Source organism: Trachemys scripta, chromosome 2 (genome assembly GCF_013100865.1).
Source record: "Trachemys scripta elegans isolate TJP31775 chromosome 2, CAS_Tse_1.0, whole genome shotgun sequence".
In the NCBI taxonomy this organism is placed as follows: Eukaryota; Metazoa; Chordata; order Testudines; family Emydidae; genus Trachemys; species Trachemys scripta.
The window spans coordinates 184169120-184193033 of NC_048299.1; the positions used below are offsets into that span (position 1 = coordinate 184169120).

General features: G+C 42.4%; 1 protein-coding gene across 1 annotated transcript in view; it reads right to left on the reverse strand.

Moving 5' to 3' along the window:
- Positions 1 to 14571, reverse strand: part of ZNF236 (zinc finger protein 236) — a gene marked incomplete in the record, with an annotated part of 198678 nt that extends 184107 nt beyond the window's left edge. Inside the window, 1 exon segment of the mRNA XM_034762494.1 lies at positions 14484 to 14571. Within this exon segment, the coding sequence (XP_034618385.1) occupies positions 14484 to 14544 (61 nt within the window).
- Between the last annotated feature and the right edge of the window lie 9343 nt (positions 14572 to 23914).

The following is a 23914-nucleotide window of genomic DNA, read 5'->3' on the forward strand; positions in this document are numbered from 1 at the left end:
CCCTAGTGGACTTGGATACCTCAACCAATTTCATGGATCTGGAGTTCGCCCAAACACACAATATCCCAACCCAGCACAAGGACTCCCCCAGGTTAGTAGATTGCACGGAGAGGTCACTCCTTTCATCGGGACTGGTCACCCACCACATGGCATCCTTAGAGGTCCAGCAACCCTTTTCAGTCTATTCACTCCTCAAAATAATTTAGAGGTGTGAAGACAGTATCCAAAGGTGATCCTAGAAACACCCACAACCTCCCCAATGGCTCCGGGATTCCTGTTAAACATCAACACAGTGCTGACATGTTCAACAAAACAAAAGCGAACTGAAATGTTCATAACTCTGAACAAAATATGGATGTTCTTTCAAAAGTTTACAATTGAACATTCAAAGCTGTATTAAGTCAAACATTACTATGCAGAAGAAAAATGCTGCTTTTAACCATTTTAATTTAAACGAAACAAGCACAGAAGCAGAGTCCTTACCCTTGTCAAATATTTTTTTAAAACTTTCCCCGTTTGTTTGTAGTTGATATTTAATACAGTACTGTATTTGCTTAATTTTATTTTTTTGGTCTCTGTTGCTGCCTGAGTGCATGGTTCCAAATGAGGTGTGTGGTTGACTGGTCAGTTCGTAACTCTGAGATTCTACTGTACTCCTTCTCCGAACCTAAACTACAGGCACTCTGGAACTATCTTGAGGAAAACCTAAAGAAAGAGTTCATTCACCCCTCCATGTCCCCAGCAGAGGTCCCGCTGATATTTGTGGCGAATACAGATGGCTCCCTCTGGCCTGGTGTGGACTATCAAGCTACAATCCAAACTCATTACCACTGTGAAGCTATATGATTGAAGATAACCATTTACATCAGTGTTTCTCAAAACTTTTGTATTGGTGACCCCTTTCACATAGCAAAACTATGAGTATGACTCCCCTTATAAATTTAAAACACTTTTTTTTATTTAATATTATTATAAATGCTGGAGGCAAAACGGAGTTTGGGGGTGGAGGCTGACAGCTCGCACCCCCCCCATATAATAACCTTGTGACACCGAGGGGTCACGACCCCCAGTTTGAGAATCCCTGATTTACATCATTGATATTACCACTGTTACACAACTGAAACAAGTCTTGTACAAAGTGTATCATGTAAGGTGTCAATGGAAAAGTTACAATAATGTCAAGTGTGATTATACTGGTTAAATCCATGTATCATCACTGTATCTGAAGTTATGAATATTGGCTATGTATTTGTATCTGTTCTTGGGGTGACATGCACAAGGTAGTTTATATCCAGTCTTGCCAGCCCATTGTGAATGGACTATCCGTGCCAAAAAATTAAACATTCTGCACACAATATTTTAAAATTCTGCATATTTTATTTGTCAAAACAACACAATATAATCATGCCAGTTTCAATTATTTGCTAATTTATTTCAAAATACCGGTCAGCAAGTATGTCTGTAACAAAACAGACCAAAAAAAATTCAGGAAATGTTTTTTTGACAAATAGATTCCTTACTAGGCAAATGAACACAGAACTTTGAGTAATTAACAAACTACAATACAGAAACATATTTCCCACACCCCTCAGAAGCAGTGCAAAGGCTTGTGGGAGTCAGGGGTAATGGAGGAGCTGAGGGAGAGGGAAGCAGCCTGAGAGCAAACCTGGAGGGTTGCTGGGTGTGAGTGGGAGAATTATGGAAAGGGGGGGGGGGGGGGGGGAAGGGGGGGAAAGAACTGGGGAGGGATCGTTAGGGAGTTGGGGAGTCTCCACCATGCAGACCCTGACTGACTCCTAGCCTCTCCCATTTAGTCAGGTGTGGCCCTGCAATGCCTCCCCATTCAATCCCTGGTTCAATGCTGCCACCCCACTAGCTCCTGAGCCCCCATCCCAGTCTGTCCTCCCCACTAGCCCTTCTGAACCCCAGTCTGTGAACCCCCAGCAGCTCTATGTGACCCCCTCTGTCTGCTCCCCACAGCCCCCCGCATATCCGTACCTCCTAACCTGGCTGTGCGGGCAGGATGCTGTGATGAACGCAGCTTTCTGCTGGCTGTTCTGGTGCCACAATGGCCTATGGTGGGCAAAAGGCAGAAAAAATTCTGTGCTGGACATGAATTCTGCGCATGCACAGTGGCACAGAATTCCCCCAGGAGCAATTCAAGCTTGATGGGCTACTAAGAAGAATCAACTTTCCAGACAGCTCTTCCTAAGTACGCCTAAAACTGCAAGCAAAACATGTAAGGGCATGCAATGTGGACACGTAACCTTGGAGTTCATCAGTAACTTTCCATACACGGGGCTGTGGGCTTTGTTTGGGACAGTAAATTTCCATGCAGATGGTAGAGGATACAAAAGACATCTCCATTTTGACTCATTCCTGATCCAATTTTCTGGACTGTGGATTTACAACTAAAAGGAGTATTTTGAACAATGGACTAAGAACCTTCCAATCTTTTGGAAGTTACCAGACTTTTGCAAGCCACCAAACTATTCTATCACTGCTACAAAACTGATCTAAGGACTTTACAAGTATGATCTTTTAACAATTTTTACTTTTATTAATAAATTCTTAGTTTACTAAGGATTGGGTGACAACTTGATATTTGGGTGAGATGAAATATATATTGACATGGGGGTAAGTATCTGATCCTTTAGGATTAGTAGAAATTAATGTCTGGGGAATTGGGTTTTCAGTAACCTCTCACTGTACAAGACCTATTTTTCTGGATGGGAACCAAGGGCTGGAATGCCTAACGGGGACTGTGCTTGGCTTCTTGTTAAAGAATATAATGCTACAGAAGCTCTTTCGCTACTGGTTTATTGAATCTAATTATAGACTAAAGCACTAGTATTTCAAGTATTTGGTCATGCCATTTGAGTTGTGTAATGCCCCAGTGACCTTCCAGAAATTCACAAATGACATCTTTAGGGATATGCTGGACCAGTTTGTTATCATTTACCTGGACATCCTCATTTTCTCCAAAGTCAGGACCTCCACAATCATTATGTGTACACTGTCTTGGAGAGACTCCACCAAAACTAACTCTACATGATGCTCGAGAAATGGAAGATTGATAAGGACACAGTGAAATTCTTGGGATTTATTGATTCACTCAAGGGACTCATGACCATGCACCCACGACTAGGTCACACCCATGGATATATGCAGGGTATAGCAAGTCCTAAGATTGGCAAATTTCTACAGGTGATTTATTAAAGGTCTGTCTGGTCTGGTTGCAACCATAACAGTGCTCCTATAAAAGGGAGTCTGGTTTGCTTGATCCACAGAGACTCAGTCACCCTTTGATCAACTGAAGAAAACATTTACCTCAGCACTCATCCTGATTCACCCAGACCCCACTAAATCATTTACAATCAAGGTCGATTTGCCACATGTGCAATGTTATCTCAACATGCGACCCCTGCCTTGCCTCCCCTCCCTCGGTCCATTCTTTTTATTCTCAAAAACTAACCCCAGCAGGAAAATATACAATATCTGGGACAAGGAGCTACATGTGATCAAGGCAGCTCTCAAGGAGTAGTGCTATCTCCTATAAGAAGTCCAATTCTTGATCCAAGTCCCAAGGGACCAGAAGAACCTGCAATACCTAATGGATTACTTTATGCCTTAACCAATGCCAGACCCACTGGTCCCTCTTCTTTGCTCACTTCAACTTTCTTGTAACCTATTGCCTGGAGACAAAAAATGGGAAACAGATGATTATCTTGAAGTTGGCAAAGAGCCCTCTGCCACCATGCTCAAGACGTCCAATGTCATCATCAGGACAACTGACGACAATCTGTTGCCCTCCATTTGTTCCATGCTCCCCGACAACCCATTTGCAGCTCAGATCCACCAGATCCTAAACAATGTGGGTATCCGAACCAACTCCAAGTCCCAATGCCAGAATGGCCTCCTATCACAAGGATTCTTATTTATGTTCCAGAGGAACAACTTAGTCTTCAGGTATTGACACAATACCACGATTCATTGCTTCACGGCCATTTTGGCCAATTCAAGACTTGGAATCTAATCTCCAGGAGTTTCTGGTGGCCAGGTCTACGAGTTTACATCAAGGATCATATAAAGAGCCTCTGACCTCTGCACCCATACCAATATCCCACAATCAAAACCCTGAGGTCTCCTCCAGCTTCTGCCCATGCCTAGGTCTACTACAGCCTAGGTCTACTATCTCAAGGGCCTCACTGAATAAGTGCTACACTCCCAGGGACACACAGCAATCCTGGTTATCATCAACCTCCTAATAAAGACGGCATCCTGTACTGTTTCTACTGCATGGGAGATGGCTCAACTCTTCTGGGAAAATATCTTCTACTTCCAGTGACAGGCATTGAATTGAACCGAGGTCCCCAGTTCATCTCTCAAAACTGGTGGGAATTTCTCAGCCTCCTGGGCATCAAGCCCACCTATCACCTACACATTAATGAGCAAATAAGCAAACAGAAAGGGTCAATCAAATCTTGGAACACTATCTTCGCTACTTTTAGAATTACCGGCAGGATAACTAGCTTCCTCTGCTGTGGCTGTGCTATGCCAAATTCGCATATAATAATGCAATCCACACTTTGACCCAGCATAGCCCATTTCTTTGAAAGCTCTTCACCTCCATTTCCACCCAGATCTGCGCATGAGTTCCCCATTACCAGCTGCCACAGACGTAGCCTTCTACGTACACCAGGTGCACAAGGAGCTCAAGGAACATTTGCACTCTGCCAAAGCTATAAACACAATACAAACCAAGACAGTCAGACTGCTCCCAATCTGGCCACAGGGGACAAGGTGCGGTTTTCTACCCAGAACCGTAGATAGGGCCACCAAACTAGAGTATCAATACTGGGCCCCTTCAAGATTTTATAACCGGTGAACTCAGTTCTACTCAAGTCCTTGAGGAGCCATCCCATCTTTCACAACTCACTTTTAAAGCCAACACCGAGTACCCATATCCAAACAACTCCAACCTGCCACCCCTAACAATCCAGTTGGCCCATCAAATCCTTGACACTTGGCAAGTTAGGGGAAGACTCCAGTTCTTGGTATACTACGAAGGCTATGGACCGGACAAGCAGTCTTGGGAACCAGTAGAGAATATCCACGCCCTGGACCTATTGCAAGAGTATCCCGGTAAACTAGGCTCCTAGTTGGTGCCCGGGGGGGGGGGGGGGGAAGGGAGAATACTCTCAGGATTCAGGGGCTGCAACAGAGCCAGGCTCCGGGCAACCTAGCAAGTGCAGCTGCCTGATTGGTTCAATGAGTCAGCAGACAAGCCCAACAGTAGCAGCACTCTGGCAGCTGCTCAAAGCATTCATCCATGCTGCAATACCTCCAGCACCTGCCGATTCACAGCTCTGCTCCTGCCTTTTCTCACTCAAGGTAACCTGGTTCTGACCGTCAGCTCTAATTTCTGACTTCTGACTCTGGCTCTCACCCTTGATTCTGATTTCTAGCTATTGACTCCTGCGCCAACCATTAGGTCTGACCACCCATGTCTCAGTCACTCATACTTTGGATATTAAAAGACTGTTATACGATCTGGATAAAACTAAGTATCTTCTTAAGACGTCAAGATTTTTTTTTATTGCTTATGGTAATAACTATTAGGGAATGGCTATTTCATCTCAAAGACTTTCAAAATGGGTATTGGGACTGCATATAGTATTAATAAAATTAATCCCACTTCAAACACCCAGTCTCATTCTACCAGAGCACAAGTGACATCACTGGCATGTCTAAGCCAAGCGCCAATACTGGAGATTTGCATGGGGACTTCATAGAATCATATGACTGGAAGGGACCTCAAGAGGTCTTCTAGTCCAGTCCCCTGCACTAAAGTAGGGAAAGTATTATCTAGACCATCCCTGACAAGTGTTTGTCTAACCCGCTCTTAAAAATCTCCAACAACAGAGATTCTAGAACCTTGCTAGGCAATTTATTCTAGCGCTTAACCACCCTGACAGTAAGGAAGTTTTTCCTAATGTCCAAGCTAAACTGCTCTTGCTGCAATTTAAGCCTATTGCTTCTCGTCCTAGCCTCAGAGGTTAACAAGAACAATTTTTCTCCCTCCTCCTTGCAACAACCTTTTAAATGTTCTTGAAAACTTATGTCTCCTCTCAATCTTCTATTCTCCAGACTAAACAAAACCAATCTTCCCTCATAGGTTATGTTTTCGAGACCTTTAATCATGTTTGTTGCTCTTCACTGGACTTTCTCCAATTGGTCCACACCTTTCTGGAAATGTGGCACCCAGAACTGGACACAATACCCCAGCTAAGGCCTAATCAGAGTGAAGTAGAGCAGAAGAATTACCTTATGTGTTGCTTACAACACTCCTGCTAATACAGTAACTCCTCGCTTAATGTTGTGGTTATGTTCCTGAAAAATGCAACTTTAAGCAAAAAGATAGCAAGCAAATCCAATTTCTCCATAATAATTAATGTAAATAGGGGTGGTTATGTTCCAGGGAAATTTTTTTTTTTTTGCCAGACAAAAGACATTATATACATATATCATATAAGTTTTAAAGAATTTTAAACAATTTAATACTGTACGCACCAATGATGATTGTGAAGCTTGGTTGAGGCAGGGGCATAGTGGGATTGGGGCACCAGTGGCTTGCCCTACTGCACCCGCCCAGCGCGGAGGGCTGACTAGTCTGTAATTCCCCAGGTTCTCCTTATTCCCCTTTTTATAGATGGGCATTATATTTGCCCTCTTACAGTCCTTTGGAATCTCACCCATCTTCCACGACTTTTCAAAGATAATCGTTAATGGCTTAGATATCTCCTCAATCAGCTGCTTGACTATTCTAACTTGTTTTAAGTAATTTTTAACCTGTTCTTTCCCTATTTTAGCCTCTGAGCCTACCTCATTTTCACTGGAATTCATTAAGGTAGATGTCCAATTGCTACTAAACTTTTTAGTGAAAACAAACAAACGTCATTTAGCACTTCTGCCATTTCCACATTTTCTGTTATTGTTTTCCCCCTCTCCTTGAGTAACAGACCTACCCTGGGTTTTCCTCTTGCTTCCAATGTATTTGTAGAACGTTTTCTTGTTACCCATTAATCTCTAGCTAGTTTAATCTCGTTTTGTACCTTAGCTTTTCTAATGTGCCTACATACTTGTGTTATTTGTTTATATTCATCCTTTGTAGTTTGACCTAGCTTCTACTTTTTGTAGGATTCTTTTTTGAGTTTCAGATCATTGAAGATCTCCTGGTTAAGCGAAGGTGGTCTGTTGCAATACTTCTTATCTTTCCTACGCAGTCAGATAGTTTGCTCTTGTGCCCTTAATAATGTCTTCAGCTCATATGTTTACAAAACATTATGAGTTAGTGAATGCTTCTAGATCAAATGTCTGTTTTGGAATAACTCCTGGATCCCAACTCTATTTAAGGTAATTATGAGTAGGATCCACATGTGCAGTATTCAAAGAAGAAAGAGCGGTTACTTATGGTACTTTATAGTAACTGTGGCTCTTTGAGATGCCTGAATACATGGATCCTATGACTCTCCCTCTTTCCCTACAGCTTGGAATCTTGTACATCTTGGATTCTGGGTAGAGAAGGAACTGAGTGACAGTTACGGTGGCTCTGCTCTTGAAGTCCTAGGGACACTAATAGTGAAAATGTGGCACCCCAGCACAGTAGCTTGGAACATCACAGGGATCTATATCTCAGAGAACCACAGATACTATAAATTAAGTAACTGCTCTTTTCAATAACTACTGTACAATTCAGATGTAATTGTGTGAATTGAGGACCCTCACCACCTCATAGAATCAGACCTTCAGTTTCTTTTGAAAAGAAGAAACTGCTGCCTGAACTAGAAAAAAATATCACTAGTTTTGTCTGGTTTTATTGGCACCACCCCCAACCAACCAATTTTTGTAGAATTTAAGCTTTTATTTAAAAAAAGTTTCTAGCCTAAATCTCTGTAAATATAATCTTTTTAATGAATATACAAAGTAAACTGATCCAAAAAATCCTTTCCGAATATGCAGACAGCTTCAATACCTCGTTTTAATTATAGCATTTACTCAACAAAGTGAAACAAACAAGTGTCTTGTCAGTTTCTCTTCTGCTATTCAGAGATTGCAGGCAGCAATGAATGATGCTGCAGTTGTTTAGGGAAAGCTAAGAGTAGTAGAAGGGAGGGGGAACCTATTTATAGAGGAAGACCCAAAAAAAATGAGGCTGGAGATAGAGTAAAGCAGTAGAGACAGCATCTTCTTCCCCCCTACGTGTGAAGCAAAAATAAGTCTCAAGGACATGGTAAAGTATAGACGTGCACCCCCCCATTTCATATGACCAGGCTTTGCAGAATTATTTTTTTTTTTTTTAGAATTTTGACAGATATTGATTTTTATCTTTAACTTTGAAATTGCTAAAGTATCAATTTTCAGTTTCACAGCAAGGCTGCAAGGGACTGCCTGCGTGGCTGCAGGCTAATGACAGTGGAGCACAAGGAGCTCGCTGTGGGGCCAGAGAGCCGTGATCCCAGCAGGTGCTATGTGCCGGGAAGGCTGTGCTTGCTGGGTGGAGCTGAGACCCCCCCAGCTGGGACCACAACAAGAACCATGAGCCCCAAGCCGCAGCGGATGGCCCCTGCACTCCCGACCAATAAACGTGTCAGGAAGGCTGCAATGGCAGGGCTGCAGAGAGCTCCCTGTGCAGCCAGGAGGCCGGAGACAACGGTGTTGCAAGGGCTTCCTCGAGTGGCCAAGGGCCTAGGATAGCCAATTTCTGTAGGTGCAGCAGAAGATGCGCTCTCTGACTGCTATTGATGGATTTTGTTTTCTGTGTCAGGTGAAATTAACATTTACTGACAACTATAAATGTAATTCAAATCCTGCCAAGCCTATAGGTGAGTAATCTCCAAGCATTAGGAAATGATGTAAACACTCTCTCCTTCCAGAAAAAAGAAAGAAAAAAAAAAAAAAAAAAAACAGGGGATGAAGCTTCAAGTTTACCACATAACTATGAGCCAGAGGTTATGGAACTCCTGTACAAGGTCTAGGGGCGGCAACCTGGAAGAGCTCCCAACAGCCTTCCAAGATTTTGCAGAGAACATCATAGCTGAGACCTCTTTCCTTCTATTTTGTATCTAACTCTGACTAGTAAATGTGACACTTATTCAATTTCAAAGCAATTTACTCCTGCATTCATTACGATAAAATTGTTTCTTTTAAATAAAAGCGCTACAAAATGACAGACGCCTTAATTTAAGAAATTCTTTAATTCAAAATGTCTGTATATAATCCAGTACGTATCAGTGAAAGTTATTACACTTTTTTTTTTTTTATAAGAAACTTCAGTCATTTCCATCTCCTCCAACCCAAGAGATCTTTGTGAAATGAGGTTTTACTGTAGTTAACATACTATAATGTGTCGGAGAATATCTCTGCTTCCACAAATGATACACTTTGTTCAAGGTGAGTTAAAACACAATTTACAGAGTACATCAGAAGCGGCCAACTATGCTGCACTCTTCATTCTGACATATGAACTAGGACAAAGAGTCAAGGGTATGTAACTCATTGTTGGACCTCAGCTTCTCCTTATTTTCCCCTTCCTAGCTGGCAAAGTGGGAGAATGCAGGTAAAGCCCTGCGTGGAACTATTTTTTTAATCCTGCTCCCATCCCGCAATACCCACTCCCATATTGTTTCTTGCATTTTTATACCACTCCCACATACAAAAAAAACTTAGATCTGGCAAATCCCACAAGAGACAGATTCCCCTATGCTACTAAAAAAATAAAAGTTGGTTAATATTATAAATCAACAGAATTCAGATGCAATTTTTACCATTAAAAAATAAAACAAATCTTGCTTGTATCATGTAAAAAAAATCCTTTAGCTCCTATTATAATAGACATCAAATCTCTATTTATCTCTTAGATTTAAGTATTAAAACCTTTATTTAAAAAGAAAAATTTGCTTTACATTAATGAAATTCTGTTTATGAGAAAGATTTAGTATTTTCCTGCAAATTACTGCAATCTGTTTTTTTTGCCCACCCAATCCGACCCGCAACAAAGTACATTTTACTTGCGCCTGCTATTATGGCAGCAGGTCCTGTGGTAGCCTTTAGATCCCAGCCCAACTATAGGCACTTTTTCCAGGTCCTTCTCTTGGATTAGAGCCAGTCAAGCATATTGCTCTCCCTGGAGATGCCACAGCCTAGCAGGGAAGTAGGTCAGGGAAAAGCCCAACCTATCACTATAACTGATGAGAACTAGCACGAGGATGTGTTCTCAACCAAGGGGAAATCATACCCTAAGCCTGTAACGAATACACGGTCCCAATTTCAGGAAAACTAAAGCTATCTGCTGTTTGTGATGTTTATTTGCGATCAATGAAGGAGGCACAACAAAAGCATAGTTGTTCTGAATCATAATACACGCTGTTCAGTTTCTTCTGTACAAATCAGCCTCAACATCAAAATATGGATTCGTTACTTGTAGAGCTGGGCCAAGAACAGCAATTCTGTTCTGCAGAACATTTTGAGATTAAAGAAAAATCCAATTTGGAAATAAAAAAAATTTTCAAAAATCTCTACGAAATAAAAGCCCTTTATTTTGGGGGAAAAAAAAATCAGATTTTTTTTTTTTTTTTATATTTTCTAAACAAAATTCTACCTGGTGGGCTGAAAGAGACAGTGGAAACAGCTTAAGAGCTTGGAATCTGGTGCCCCCATGAACCTCTGAGGCTAACAAGGATCTGTGAGCCTGTAAGCCCTAGGGGTGCCAGCTCAGACCACGCTTCCAGGCTCTCAGTTCTGACCACCTTATAGGCCTCTAAGGAGCTGGGACTCCCATAGCCTCCTGATTCCCTGGAGCCTTGGACTCTAGGTGTATAATTATACTGCAATTAAAAATCCGTGGCTGGCCCATGCCAGCTCACTCAGGATAAGGGCTTGTTTAATTACAATGTAGACATTTGGGCTCAGGCAAAAGCCTGGGCTCTAGGACCCTACAAGATGGGAGGGTCCCAGAACTCAGACTGCAGCCTGAGCTCAAATATCTACACCACGATTAAACAGCACTGCAGCCCCTGCCACGCAAGCCCAAGTCAGCTGGCCTTGGCCAGCCGCAGGTGTCAGACATACTCTAGAAGCCCTGAGGTCCCTGGGATATCTGCTTGCAGGTTGCACTAGAGCTGCAGACTCCGAAAGCTCAGGCTTCTTAGGAGCCATACAGACAAGTTGGCTGCAAACCTCGTTGGGTTCTTTCAGAGCTTCACTGAAATCAAACCTGGTTTCTGAGTCCCATCAAAATCAAACCAATTTCAACTACAGACACCCCCCAGGGTTACGCAAACCCGAGTTACGCAAATCCGCACTTACAGAAAAGTTCTGTAAGCTAGAAATAGTTTTGGTTTTGGTTTTTTGTGTAATGGTTGGGTATATTTTTCCGACTTACACAAAATTCGAGTTACGCAAGGCGTTCCAGTAATCAAATTCCATTGAAAAAATATTTTGTCACAATTTTTCTAACAAGCTCTAGTTAATTGCCTTTTCTCTGCATAAATCTGCCAGTTATTCCATACTTCATTCACAGTTATACAGTAGATGCCACTTACTAGCAACTTACTGGTGCCAAGCAAAAATTTGCTATTATCTGAAAGCTGCCAACAAACAAAAGGCCCATGCCTGAAACAGCCAAGGGGGAAAGCCCCTCAGCCAGGGACCTGCCACTCATGCAGAAGGTAATTAGGAACTCCTGCTGAAGTCTTGGTGCTGAAGGCTAGTAAGGGAGCAGCAGAGAAGGTAGTACTGAGCGCCTTCGGAGTTGCACAGTACCTCTCCCTACAACTCTCTGAGTTGCAGCCTACCCTGTCAATAAGCAGTGTGACAGTTGCTAATATATGAATCCAATTAACATTAAAGTCTATGGGATGGGTTCTTGACAAAAAAATTGTTAATAACCAACAATTAGCTCGGCTAATACCAGCATCCAGGCTTAATTTACACTTTAAAAATGCTAAGTTTCAGTTACAACTTTTTCTTGAGGAATACTGGTATATACTTTGTTTGTTTTTTTAAATAAACTATATACAACAACCTGAAGTTAACTGTCCTCAGCACATCACATTATACCTAAGTAATGTCTTTGTTTTGGTCAGCTTGCATCATAAGCTTGATATAACATTTTTACCCATTTATGTTACCATTATTCAAAAACCTTGTGTATACATTTTAAGCGTATAAAGTACATGCACTGAAACTCATACAAATCCATATAAAAGCTATTACTGAACATGCACAGAAAACAGAGATAAATACTCTGTTTTGAAAACACCAAAAGCAATGGTTACAAAATTGACTGCTGATCTGTATTAAAATCAAAACTGTTTGGGGGTCATTTTTTATTCTTGCATTACTTAGTTTAAAAACAGTAGAAATCATCTCTTTAGAAAAAAAGGTCTTAAAAATGTTTTCAGGCTGAAACTTGTTGTGGTAATCACATAGTATAGAAAAATCAAACAGAGCATAACATTCTTTAGTACATATCTCCTGTTTCACAGCACATCTTCACTGTTTTTTTTCCTGCAAGCATAAGTCCCAATCCTGCAAGGAGCACCACATAGATTCAGCCTTGCAGAAATGGAACTTGGGATCCAAATCTGCAAAAGTGCATTTAATTTTTCCATATAAGTATTTCCATTTAGCTCAATGTGACTACTCATGCAAAGTTACACATGTAAGCATTTGTAGGACCAGACCCATAAAGGTATGCTATATGAATTATACTTCTTATAGCATTTCCTTGCCCAAACAAACCTAAACCACCCCCAATTCTCATATTAGTTAAGTAATCATTCAACTGCTACAGAAATTTTTTATACTCAACTTTCATCATCATAATATGCATTTGAACTCTGGGTGGAAAGAACACATGATACATGCTCACCCTCTATTACCAAAATATTGCAATTTATTTCATTTTTAAGCCTGCATAATGAATACAAAAATGTAATATTTCAACTAAGATAAGAGTTTTATTTAGGAAGGGGGGAGAGGGAAAGATTCAAGTACCATGGAAGTCCCTGGTGTAGGAGAGTCCTTACACATGCAGTTTAAGTCTTTGCAGGATCAGGACCTAAGACACTACCGCAAAATTTTCTCTGTGCCCCTTTTTTTTTTTTTTTTTTAAATCAATATTAAACAATATTTTCAAAAACAGATTTTTAAATATCTAACAAAAATATAATAAAATCTTTAATTGTAGGCTTAAGAACTTTTAAAGAAGTTTAAAAAATTAATTCAAGGTTAGGGAGTATCTATCCTGCAAAATAATAAACATTTAGCGCACCTCCTGAGAGAAAGAAACAAAACAAAACCAGTTGCTGGATAAGAGAAAGAGTGCTGTTGAATGTCTGTACATCAAAGGATGAATTCCCTACTCTATGGGACGGACTCTTATGCTGTTACTTACAGGTGCCTGAAATCTAATCCATCACTTTGAAAGTGAGTTGAAGGTAATCAGAGGCACACACCTACCTGAGCATCTGTGCTAGCTTTTTGGGTGTTATGATCATGCTTTCCCTCTCTGGTTTCTTGTGAGAAAGACCCAGATTAAAAGGGAAAATTGACCACACAAGAGAAAACAGGGACATTGACTATAAAAAGTGTTATCGAATGCACAAAGCCAACTACCTGAAAAAAAAAATCTGGTGTGGTCTAGTTCAACGATCAATAATTATAAAGGGCTAGAAGTAACAACAGCAGGTAAAAATGCTTTTAGGCAGAACCCTGTGGCTCTTATATTGATTGTTTCCATGTGGGCAACACACGTGGAAGGACTGTTTTAAAACTCTTAAAAGTTATTCCTTGCAAGGAGAGCTCGAGTTCTAAGCCCGCACTGTGCGGCTGCCTCTGTCGATAACTAGCTAGGTGGTATATTTCAAGCCTGTATTTGTTCAGTTTGCGGGGGTGGGGGAAAGAGCCTCATCTCCAAACTATCCCCGATCAGGCTCCTGCTCCGCTCGCCGCCCAACCGGGCGCCGCAGGGCCCGGGCACCATCGAAACACGCACCCGCCGGGGAGGCTACACGCCTCCTATCGCTCTCGTATTCGGGCACGGCGGCAGCCCCCCGCCCCGTTTAAAAGCCGTCCAGAAGCTACCCCTTCCCCCTGCGAGCGAATATAAACGGGCCCCGGGAAGGGAACACACGTCGTCCCCGCTCCCAGGCGCGCTGACTCCCGGCTGGATCCGGCGGCCGCGCCGCTGCTACTGAGCGAGGCAGGAACAGCGCAGGGCCGCCGGCCCGGGATCTGCCCGCTCAGTATCATTCCGCAGGGCCTAGCTCCCCCTCCCCCCCACACACAATAGACCCGGCCTCCCTCCCCCCCATATCCGGGGACTATATGCGGGAGCCGGCGGAGGCTTTTCGCCACCCCTAGGGGCCCAGTCTCGAACCCCAGGGCGCGTATCGAGCCTGTCCGGCCGCGCTAGTTACCTGACTCGGCACCGGCCTTGCTGTCCTCCCTGCTGGGTTTGGAAGGCCGCCCCCTCGGCATGGCTGCCCCCTCCCCCCGCACGCGCGTGCGCGCGCACTCACTCCCACCACACTGCAACGGCGGTGGCGGAGGAAGAGGCAGTTGGAAGGGTGGGGCAGGCGAGGAAAGAACGTACCGGCCCTATACGCAGAGATTGAGGCACTGTATGGAGATGCACGAGACAAGTGAAACACGCACGCGCGTGAACGGCGAGCGTGGGGAGGGAGGGAAATGCGCACGGCAAAGGCGCTTGCGCTTTACCCGCGCGAACGCAAAAGGTCTGAGGTCGCGAGGGAAAGAAAAGTGATTCTAGTGAAGGGCGGCGGCGCATGCGCCCTACCCATGGTAAAGGGAGGGGGTTAGGCGCGTGCACTCGCGAGCGGAGGGAGAGAGAGAGAGGTGAACGATGACGGATGGCTTTGCCTCTGTGACATCCGGGTACTGTGGAATTCTGAGAGCGGAGCGCAGTTCTAATCGCAAAGCGGCAGCTGCTGGGTGGCGGGGTAGGGACGGAGGAACCTGAGGCTCCGCGCCTGCAGAATGGGAGCTGGAGCTAGGGAGTGGCAGCATACACACACGTTACCCTTCCTTCGCTCCCCTTTGAGGCAGGCTCTGGAAATCATGACACTAGGGTAGCCAGTTTGGGTTGGACCTATTGCTGGAGTTTCCTCACAGGACATAATCTTTGAAGATTAATCTTTAATTCCTGGAGACTCCAGGACAAAATCCTTGAGGGTTGGTATTGCCACACATTACCCTGAGTGAGGGGTCCTCTTCTCCTCTCCATCACACGTGGCTTAAAAACAAGGAGTTTTTTGTTTTTATCCAGCAATGTTGGGCTCTTTTTCTTTGCCATCTGGGGTCTGAGAGCCTTTAAGGGGTGCAGGTGCTCCAGTTTTTCTCCACAGCCCTGACAACTAGAAACTTAAATTAAAAAAAAAATGAAAACAGTATCCCCATAATCCCTTGTCTGCAGAAGTTGGGGCTTTAAGAAAAATCTTATAGTGTGAGACTCACCCAGAAATCAAGTGGGCTGGTATCCCTGCAGTGTTTGGCTATTGTCTTCTGATCTTCAAATTTAGTGAGAAGTTGCCCCTGAAACATACACTTGTAGCTGCAGTGCACTTTGAACATCTGAAGGGAGAAGGGTATAAAATGTACTCACAAACATTGGAGTCTGCCTGTGCCTCAGTGATGAGAGGGACATGGTCCCTTTTCTGCCTCTAAAATCCTCACAGTGTAGGGTTGCCAGTTTTGGTTGAACGTATTCCTGGTGGTTTCAACACAACAGTCTTTTTAATTAAAGATGAATCTTTCATTCCTAGGGAATCCTGGAGGGTTGGCAACTCTAATCCCATGCCTGTTCCACTCTGAAAATATTTTTCCCCGGTATCTCCTCGTTTCCCAATGCTGCCCTAAATCATACACTCCTGCCCACATATGGAATCCAGCAACCATGAGGGGCTCTCATAGCCCTTGAGATCAGACAGGACCATTAGATCATCTTGTCTGATTTTTTGGCTAATCCAAGCCATAGAATTTCACCCAGTTACCCCAGCATTGAGCTCAGCATTTGATTAAAGCATACCTTCCAGAAAGGTCTTGCTGGAGACCCCACACACACCCCCAATCTCTTGGGTTTCAATAGTTAATCACCTTCACTATTAAAAATGTGTGCCTTATTTCTAATTTGAATTTGTTCCGCTTCTAACCTTTGGCTCTTGTTATGCCCTTCTCCATTAGATTAAAGAGCCCTTTAGTACCCAAACTAAAGATGTATACTGTAATCAAATTGCTTCTCAGTCTTCTTTTTGATAAACAGCTTGACTTTCTCAAGTCTTACTATATGGCATTTTCTCTAGCCTTCAAATAATCTCAGGCTCTTTTCTGCACCCTCTCCAATTTTTAACATCCTTTTTAAATTGTGAACACCAGAAGTGTATGCAGTATCCAGTATCAGTCTCACCAATTCCATATATAGTGGTAAATCCACCTCCCTACTAATCACTAATTTTCATACATCCAAGGACTGCATTAGCCCTTTTTGCCATTCCATTGCATGAGGAGCTCATGTTTAGAGTCCTGCATGGATACAAGATGTGTGTCTGCATCCGATCTGCAAACATGGTCCACGGATGCAGATATAAAGCAGATATCCACAGATTTGCAGTACTTGACTCATGTTGAGTTGCTTATCTACTGTGTCCCCTAAGTCTTTTTCAGAGTCACTGCTTTCCAAGAATCGGATAGTCACCCATTCTGTAGAGATGGTCTGCCTTCCTTGTTCCTACATTTGGCTATATTAAAACTCATTTTATTTGAATGTATGCCTTTATCAAGCAACCCAGATTGTTCTGTATGACTGCTTTATCCTCATGATTATTTACCATTCCACCAATCTTTGTGTCAGATACCAATTTTAACATTTTTTATATTTACTTCCATATCATTGATGAAATGTTGAATAGTGTCAGGCCAACTACCAATTCCTGCAGATCCCCACACCCATTCAGTGATGGTTCCTCATTGCCCATGATTTTGAAATCTGTCCATTAGCCAGTTCTTAATCTATTTAACATCGTTCCATACAATAACAATGAAGCCTATTTTTAACCAGAATGGGATGTAGTACTAAGTAAAGCACCTTACAGAACTCCAATTATATTACATCTAGACTGTTGCCTTTATCAACAAAATTTGTAACCTCAAAGAATGAAATCAGATTTGTCTGAATGTAATTAGGGCTTCTTTCCAGCAGGCTGAGTTTGCAATGCACACACTTAGTTCCTTCTCTTCCCCCGCTCTGCCAATAAATCACATTTGGGGTTTAGCCCACCCCAGTTTGCTGGAATGAGGGAGAAGGGTTGGAGTTGTTGCTACCCTTGCATTGGATGTCTCTGGGTTGATTCCTTGCAGCTGCCCACTCTACACATAAGAAAGGCACAGAGCAGCAGTGGCCTCTAGTGGCTGTAGAGTAGAACTGTGCTGATGTTGCTAATATTTGCAGCAGTAAACTACAACCACATACATTAGCCAGTGTTAGGGCAGCTGTTTACAACAAGCATCTGCTAACTGGATTGCAAAAAAATGCAAGAGGTGACAACTCTGATGTCAGTAGCCAAAGCCCACTCCATATGTTCATTACCCAGAAGCTATTAGCTTATCATATCTTGCCATGGATCCCTTTTGAAAACTATTGCACTTCTCTTTTGGTTGTTTTCAAATGGCTCAGGCAGAGGGATAGCTCAGTGTTTTCAGCATAGGCCTGCTAAACACAGGGTTGTGAGTTCAGAGCTTAAGGGGGCCATTTAGGAAACTGGGGTAAAAATATGTCTAGGGATTGGTCCTGCTTTGACCAGGGGGTTGGACTAGATGACCTCCTGAGGTCCCTTCCAACCCTCATATTCTATTATTTTAATATTATCACATGAAAAAGAGCTAAGATACTGCAACATTTAGGCTTTATTACTTACTCCACATATGCATAGTCTGTAGCCGAGGGATAATATTCAAATTGCAGCCAGTAGCGACTCATCTTGCTAAACCCATACTGCTATTTTGAGTCAGCAACTTAAGCAGTTAGCATATATACCAGGGGTGGCCAAACTGTGGCTTGTGAGCCACATGTGGCTCTTTGACAGTTAAAGTGTGACTCACAGAGCCTCCTGTGCACACCCATTCTCGGCCTACCAGACTGTTGGGGGGCAGCTCGGGGCTTCTGCCCTGTAGCAGGGTGGTGGGGCTAGGGGCTTCTTCTGTCCAGTGGGGTGGGGGGTCCTCAGGGCTTCAACCCTATTGAGCACGCCTGCCAGGGCTCAGGGCTTCAGCAGGAGCAGGGCTGAAGCCCCGAGACCCAGTCGGCACCTCCCGTGGGGCTGAAGCCTCAAAACCCCCCGCTGCCCAGGGCAGAAGCCGGGAGCCCCAGCAGGTGCACCCTGGCTCTTGAACTTCTGAAGATTGTATATGGCTTGGAGGCTCAGTAAGTTTAGCCACCTCTGACATATACATTTACCTGAGTGGGAATTACACCTCCTAGCTGCCATGTAGATAATACCCTAAACACCCCATCCTAGGAAACTATCTATTGTAACACAGGCTGTGAGAACAGAATGGTTTAAAAGAAAATTTGCTTTTAAATATACTAATGAACTCCATGTGGTTGCATTGGCAGCAGAAACTTGTTAAAGGCTGCAAACTGCGGGCCTGAGCCTATACCAATGAAGTCTATAGGAGTGTTGTTTTTCCCTCCATGGACTTCAGTGGGAGCAGGATCACAATCCTCTATCCTCAGTGCACTATGCATGAAAGTTGGACGGGAACTGGATTACTGCTACATTATTCTACCAGGAAGGAGTGGAAGATACTTGCTAGCTCAGGTAGGTGGATGGGCTAATTATCTGCAAAATTTAAGCAGAAAGCTCTTAATGCACAGTATTATTTAGATAGGTAGTTGAGTTATTTTAAATTACAGAAATCATTTTCTAAATGTTGAGGAGTATACTGTGACTGAGACTATCACACCCACAACATAAAGTGATGTAGCTGAGATCACTGTAAGAAATCTAAGATGACTCTTTTAGAAGTGTTTCTTTAAACAGTAGGAAACATTTTCTCCTTTTTAGAAAAAAGTCAGACATCATTAATTTTCTTTTAAAAAACAACCTGAAACTTTACAATTGAACATAGTTTCTTCACCTTGAATTTTGCACCAAGTAGTATGGTATAAATAAAGTTTTACATTTCTGTGGTGTTTTTCATACGAAAGCAATTTAACTGCTATATACATAATGCATATGAAATGCAGCCAGCCTGGGAATGGAGTATAGCTTGGGAATTCAGCTATTATACGGTAAAGCAGCACTCGGGGGGGGGGGGGGGGGGGCTGCATGCTCCAGCAGATCAAAGCAAGTTTGATATAATTCAGTTTCACCTATAACGTGGTAAGATTTTTTGGCTCCCGAGGACAGCGTTATATCAGGGTAGAGGTGTAGTAAGTTTTTGCCAAACCATGTAAGAAAACTTAGTAGAAATCCATTTTCTTTTCTAATAATTTTCAAGGATAAAAATCAATGCTTATTTTAAAGCATGCTTTTCTATTTGTTACCTATTTGAATTTTCATGGTTGCAGGAAATTATAGGAGTCAGGGTCAGACAATTATTAAATGACAGGAGACATTGACATTAAAAAAGTTAAATCTCTATAACCGTTAAAATACAGATTGTAAATTTTGACATATAATGTTGACAAAGTCTTTATATCCTTAAATCAAACTAATAAGTTCTCAAACAGTATTTCTTATTTGCCCATCTGTAAATTTCAATTATTGATGGAAATATTTTTGTCAATCTGAGTGGGTGTGCACAATGGAATCAAGGTTTATCAACATGTACTGATAAATATCTAATTGTTCTAAGCCTACATGTAGGACTTACAGTATTTCAGATGTTGTATGATTTCTTTTCTCCTCAAAAAGGAAAGAATTTGTATTATTTTGTTAAAGTGTAAGCTACAAACACTAAATTATCTGATTGCTTACTTCAAGGCACAAAGCTCCCCCTCTATTGACATAAATAGTCACATTGACTGAGTGAGTTGGGTAGGGTATAGTCCTTAGTTGGCATTTGGAGGATATGCAACCCCAACAGGAAAGGAAGAAGGTTATAACAAGACAAATATTCACCATTTTAAAATTCATCATTTAAAAAGTAAAGTTATATTCAATTCACTATCCATTGCTAATTCAGCTTTTTTTCACTATCCAAAATAATAATGTTACCTGTCATACTGAGACAACAAGCTCATTTCACAGAAGCCTCCAAAGAGCTTTCATATAGTAAACTGTTGCTCTAATCCAGTGGGTTAATAATCTTGGTCTGAGGTTAAAGACACTGCAGGTGTGCATCTTAATTAGCTTAACTGGGTAGCAGGTGACCATAAAGCATGGAGAATGTGTCAGAAGGAAAAAAGTGTGAGTGTTGAGCTGCATAACACCAAATGTAGGCACTGAGGAGTGAACTTTACTCATATTAACTGTCATTTTGGTTATATTCAGCTTCTATTGACCTGGCCCAGAATTCAGCTGGTGATGTACAGGCGAAAGGCTCTGTGAACAATTACAGTTATAGGCTTAACTGGAGAATCAAGAAAATTAACACCTTTAGACAACATTTTCTTAATGATGCATTGCATAAATTGAACATCTACAAGTGTTACCACCCTCAAAACTTCCTAACTACACCAACATCCAGTCATATGAAAAACTCATAATACTTCACTTCTTTAATGTTCTGTCTGAGAGTTTCAAAGCATTTTACTAACATCAGTTAAACTTCACAATAGCCCCATAAGGCAAGCAGTTTTAATGATAGAAAACAGATGCACAGAGGACTTTTCAAAAGTCATACAGAAGTTTGTGGAAAACCCAGAATTAGAATTCATGCACGTCTCCTAACTTTAACTACTGTGCTATCACACCATCCTAATTCTTTCTTTAAACTCTTGTTTAGATCCTAGTCAATGGTATCTTCTGAACAATAACAATTTTAAGGGTTGTAGGAATTTGGATTGGAATTACTTGAACCGTGTGACTAAGAATTTTTTCCTAGTTTGTTTGTAACATAAATAAAGTACTCTTACCTTTTGTAAAGAAGGAGGATGTTCTTGTTAACTCAAAAAATGTGATCTTAATTTCCAACTATACTACATTGGAGACAATGTCCATATTTCCTAACTTTTGAGGGCTTGACTCTGCAACTTTTTTTTTTCCTAAGTATAATTTCCTAGATTTTTTAAAAGGTTATTTGAAAACAAACAAACAGAAAAAAAAACCAAATTCCTTTGTCTGGAACTACAGAGTACATCTACACTGCAATGTAAGCCCATGCTTACTAGAATTTGAGTTAGCAGACCCTGGGTTTGTTAACCTAGGACTTGAGTGTCTACACTTATTTGTAACCCCAGATTAGGAATTGTTGAACCCTGGGGCTCAACCTGAGCCAGCATCTACGCTGCATTATGCAGTCCCAAATCCAACCATCCATATCCAGACTTCTTAGCACCCTCCCAAAATGTGGCTGCTCTAGCCTTTTATTGATGGTGCAGTGTGTGAAAAGCTGGCAGTCCGCCAAATTTGACTATGCAGAGGAGAAAGAAAGTCAGCCTGCAAAGGGCTCACAGAGCATGAGTCCAGTGAGGTCGCGTCTCACTGCAAAGCAACAGGACTTGAACTTTGGATCCCATCTTGACACAAGCTTAGACCCTTGCTTAGTTGTGATTTGTGTGTAGACAGAAGGGGGATTGGGCTCAAGCCTGACTTTGAACCCTGGACTTACGCTGCAGTGTAGGCAGTGCCTAATTTTTGCCACAGCACCTCTAGGCTTGGTAGTTCATAGCCCCAGCACCTCTGGTTGCTGCATCAGTTATGAATGTAAAAAATTGCTTGAGCCTTGGCACCTCCTTCACTACAAATTGAGCACAGAATGTAGACATACCCACAGTGACCCTCCACATGGGTCATCAACATGGTTGGGCTGTTTAGCTGCATAGCACATAACTCTACTACATATGCGAATGGAGTAACTAACAGCAGTAATAGATTATTACAGGGGTAGTCAACCTATGGCAAGCATGTCAAAGGCAGCTTGCAAGCTGATTTTTAGTGGCGCTCATACTGCCCAGGTCCTGGTCACTGGTCCAGGGGGCTCTGCATTTTAATTTAATTTTAAATGAATCTTCTTAAACATTTTTAAAACCTTATTTACTTTACATACAACAATAGTTTAGTTATATATTATAGACTTCTAGAAAGACCTTCTAAAAATGTTAAAATGTATTACTGGCACACGAAACCTTAAATCAGAGAGAATAAATGGAGACTCAGCACACCACTTCTGAAAGGTTGCTAACCCCTGGATTCTTACCTTCTGTGAGGACTAGCCAGTAGAGGTGAATGGAGATGCACACTTTGCTAATGTGTTTCATAACTATTTGCTAGACAGCAGAAGAACTTTCAGACTCTAATCCTGGGTTAAATTCCAGGTTTTGTAGGAGAGTATTCTTTAGTGGTTATAAACTCTTCTGCCCCAGTCCTTCCTGACTGCCTCTTTCTGCCCCTATTATCTACTTGCTTGTCTGTGGCCCCTTTTGCCTCTACCTCTCCCCCAGAGCCAGGCTCTTCCCCCCCCCCACTCTGTCCCTATTCTTCCCTGCAGTCTCTATTGCACCCCCCACACTCATCATCCCCACTACATTCAAACAGACTTGGGGTAGGGACATAGCCAATGTTTCCCCCTTCTGTCCCTTATTGCCCCTGGCAGCTGGAATGAGAAGTTGTAAAGAAAGTCCTGTACAGCTCCTGCAGCTCCAACTTGGAGCATGCTCATTGTGGACAGAATTTTCAGAGAATTTTGCTGCAAAGCTCTAACAGGTGTCTACTGAGCATGTGTGAATTGTGGTTTCCAGAGGCTCATAATTTGGCTAAGTGTGGGTGGATTTTCTGGGGGCACATTAAAAGGCACATCCCTCCATCAGTAGTGTGATACACACAATTTCAAATCCCTGCTCCAAAGCAAGGAGGCACTATTGCTTTTCAGTGAAACAGTTGTATGAATTTTTTTTAAAACAGACTAAACAATATATCTAATTTCATTCTTCAGTACCACTGAAACATTTTACCTGAAACTTAAAAAAAAAAAAAAAAAGTTTCTGGTAGACACCTACCCATGAAAAATTTCAGACCAAACAGTTAAAATTTGGCAAAAATTATAAGCAACTGAAGACAGGGTCTCATAACAGGAAATGTTAGGCAACCTTACTGTAGGTTCACTATCATTTCTGCCTATATGAAAAAGAATGAAAATAATCTGGTTAAGAAGTTTCAACCCCATCCATTAATTCCTTCAATTCTATCTCAAAAATAAGGAGCTTTAATATCAGAAACTGCTTTTCAGGTATTGTTGTCCCATGTACAGAGCCGGTGTTTCCACTAGGCTACCCTAGGCGGTCGCCTAGGGCAGCAGGATTTGGGGGGGCAGCATTTTGCGGTCCTTGGTGGAAATTCGGCGGCGGGGGGTCCTTCCACTCCAGATCTTTGGTGGAAATTCGGCGGTGGGTTCTTCACTCATTCTGGGACCTGCCGCCGAAGTGCCCCGAAGACGTGGAGCGGAAGGACCCCCGCCGCTGAATGTTCAGAGGAGGAGCGCTGCCGCCTAAGGTGGCAAAAACCCTGGCACCGCTCCTGCCTATGTATATTTATTTAACTACAGCCATTCCAAGTTGATTCTAGTCTAATCATCTCCTTGTCTGCTTCCTCCACCAGCAGCAGGACTAGCACTTGTCAGAAAACCTGGCTATCATTTGTGAAGGCAAGTGCCAAACTGCAAACAGTTTTAA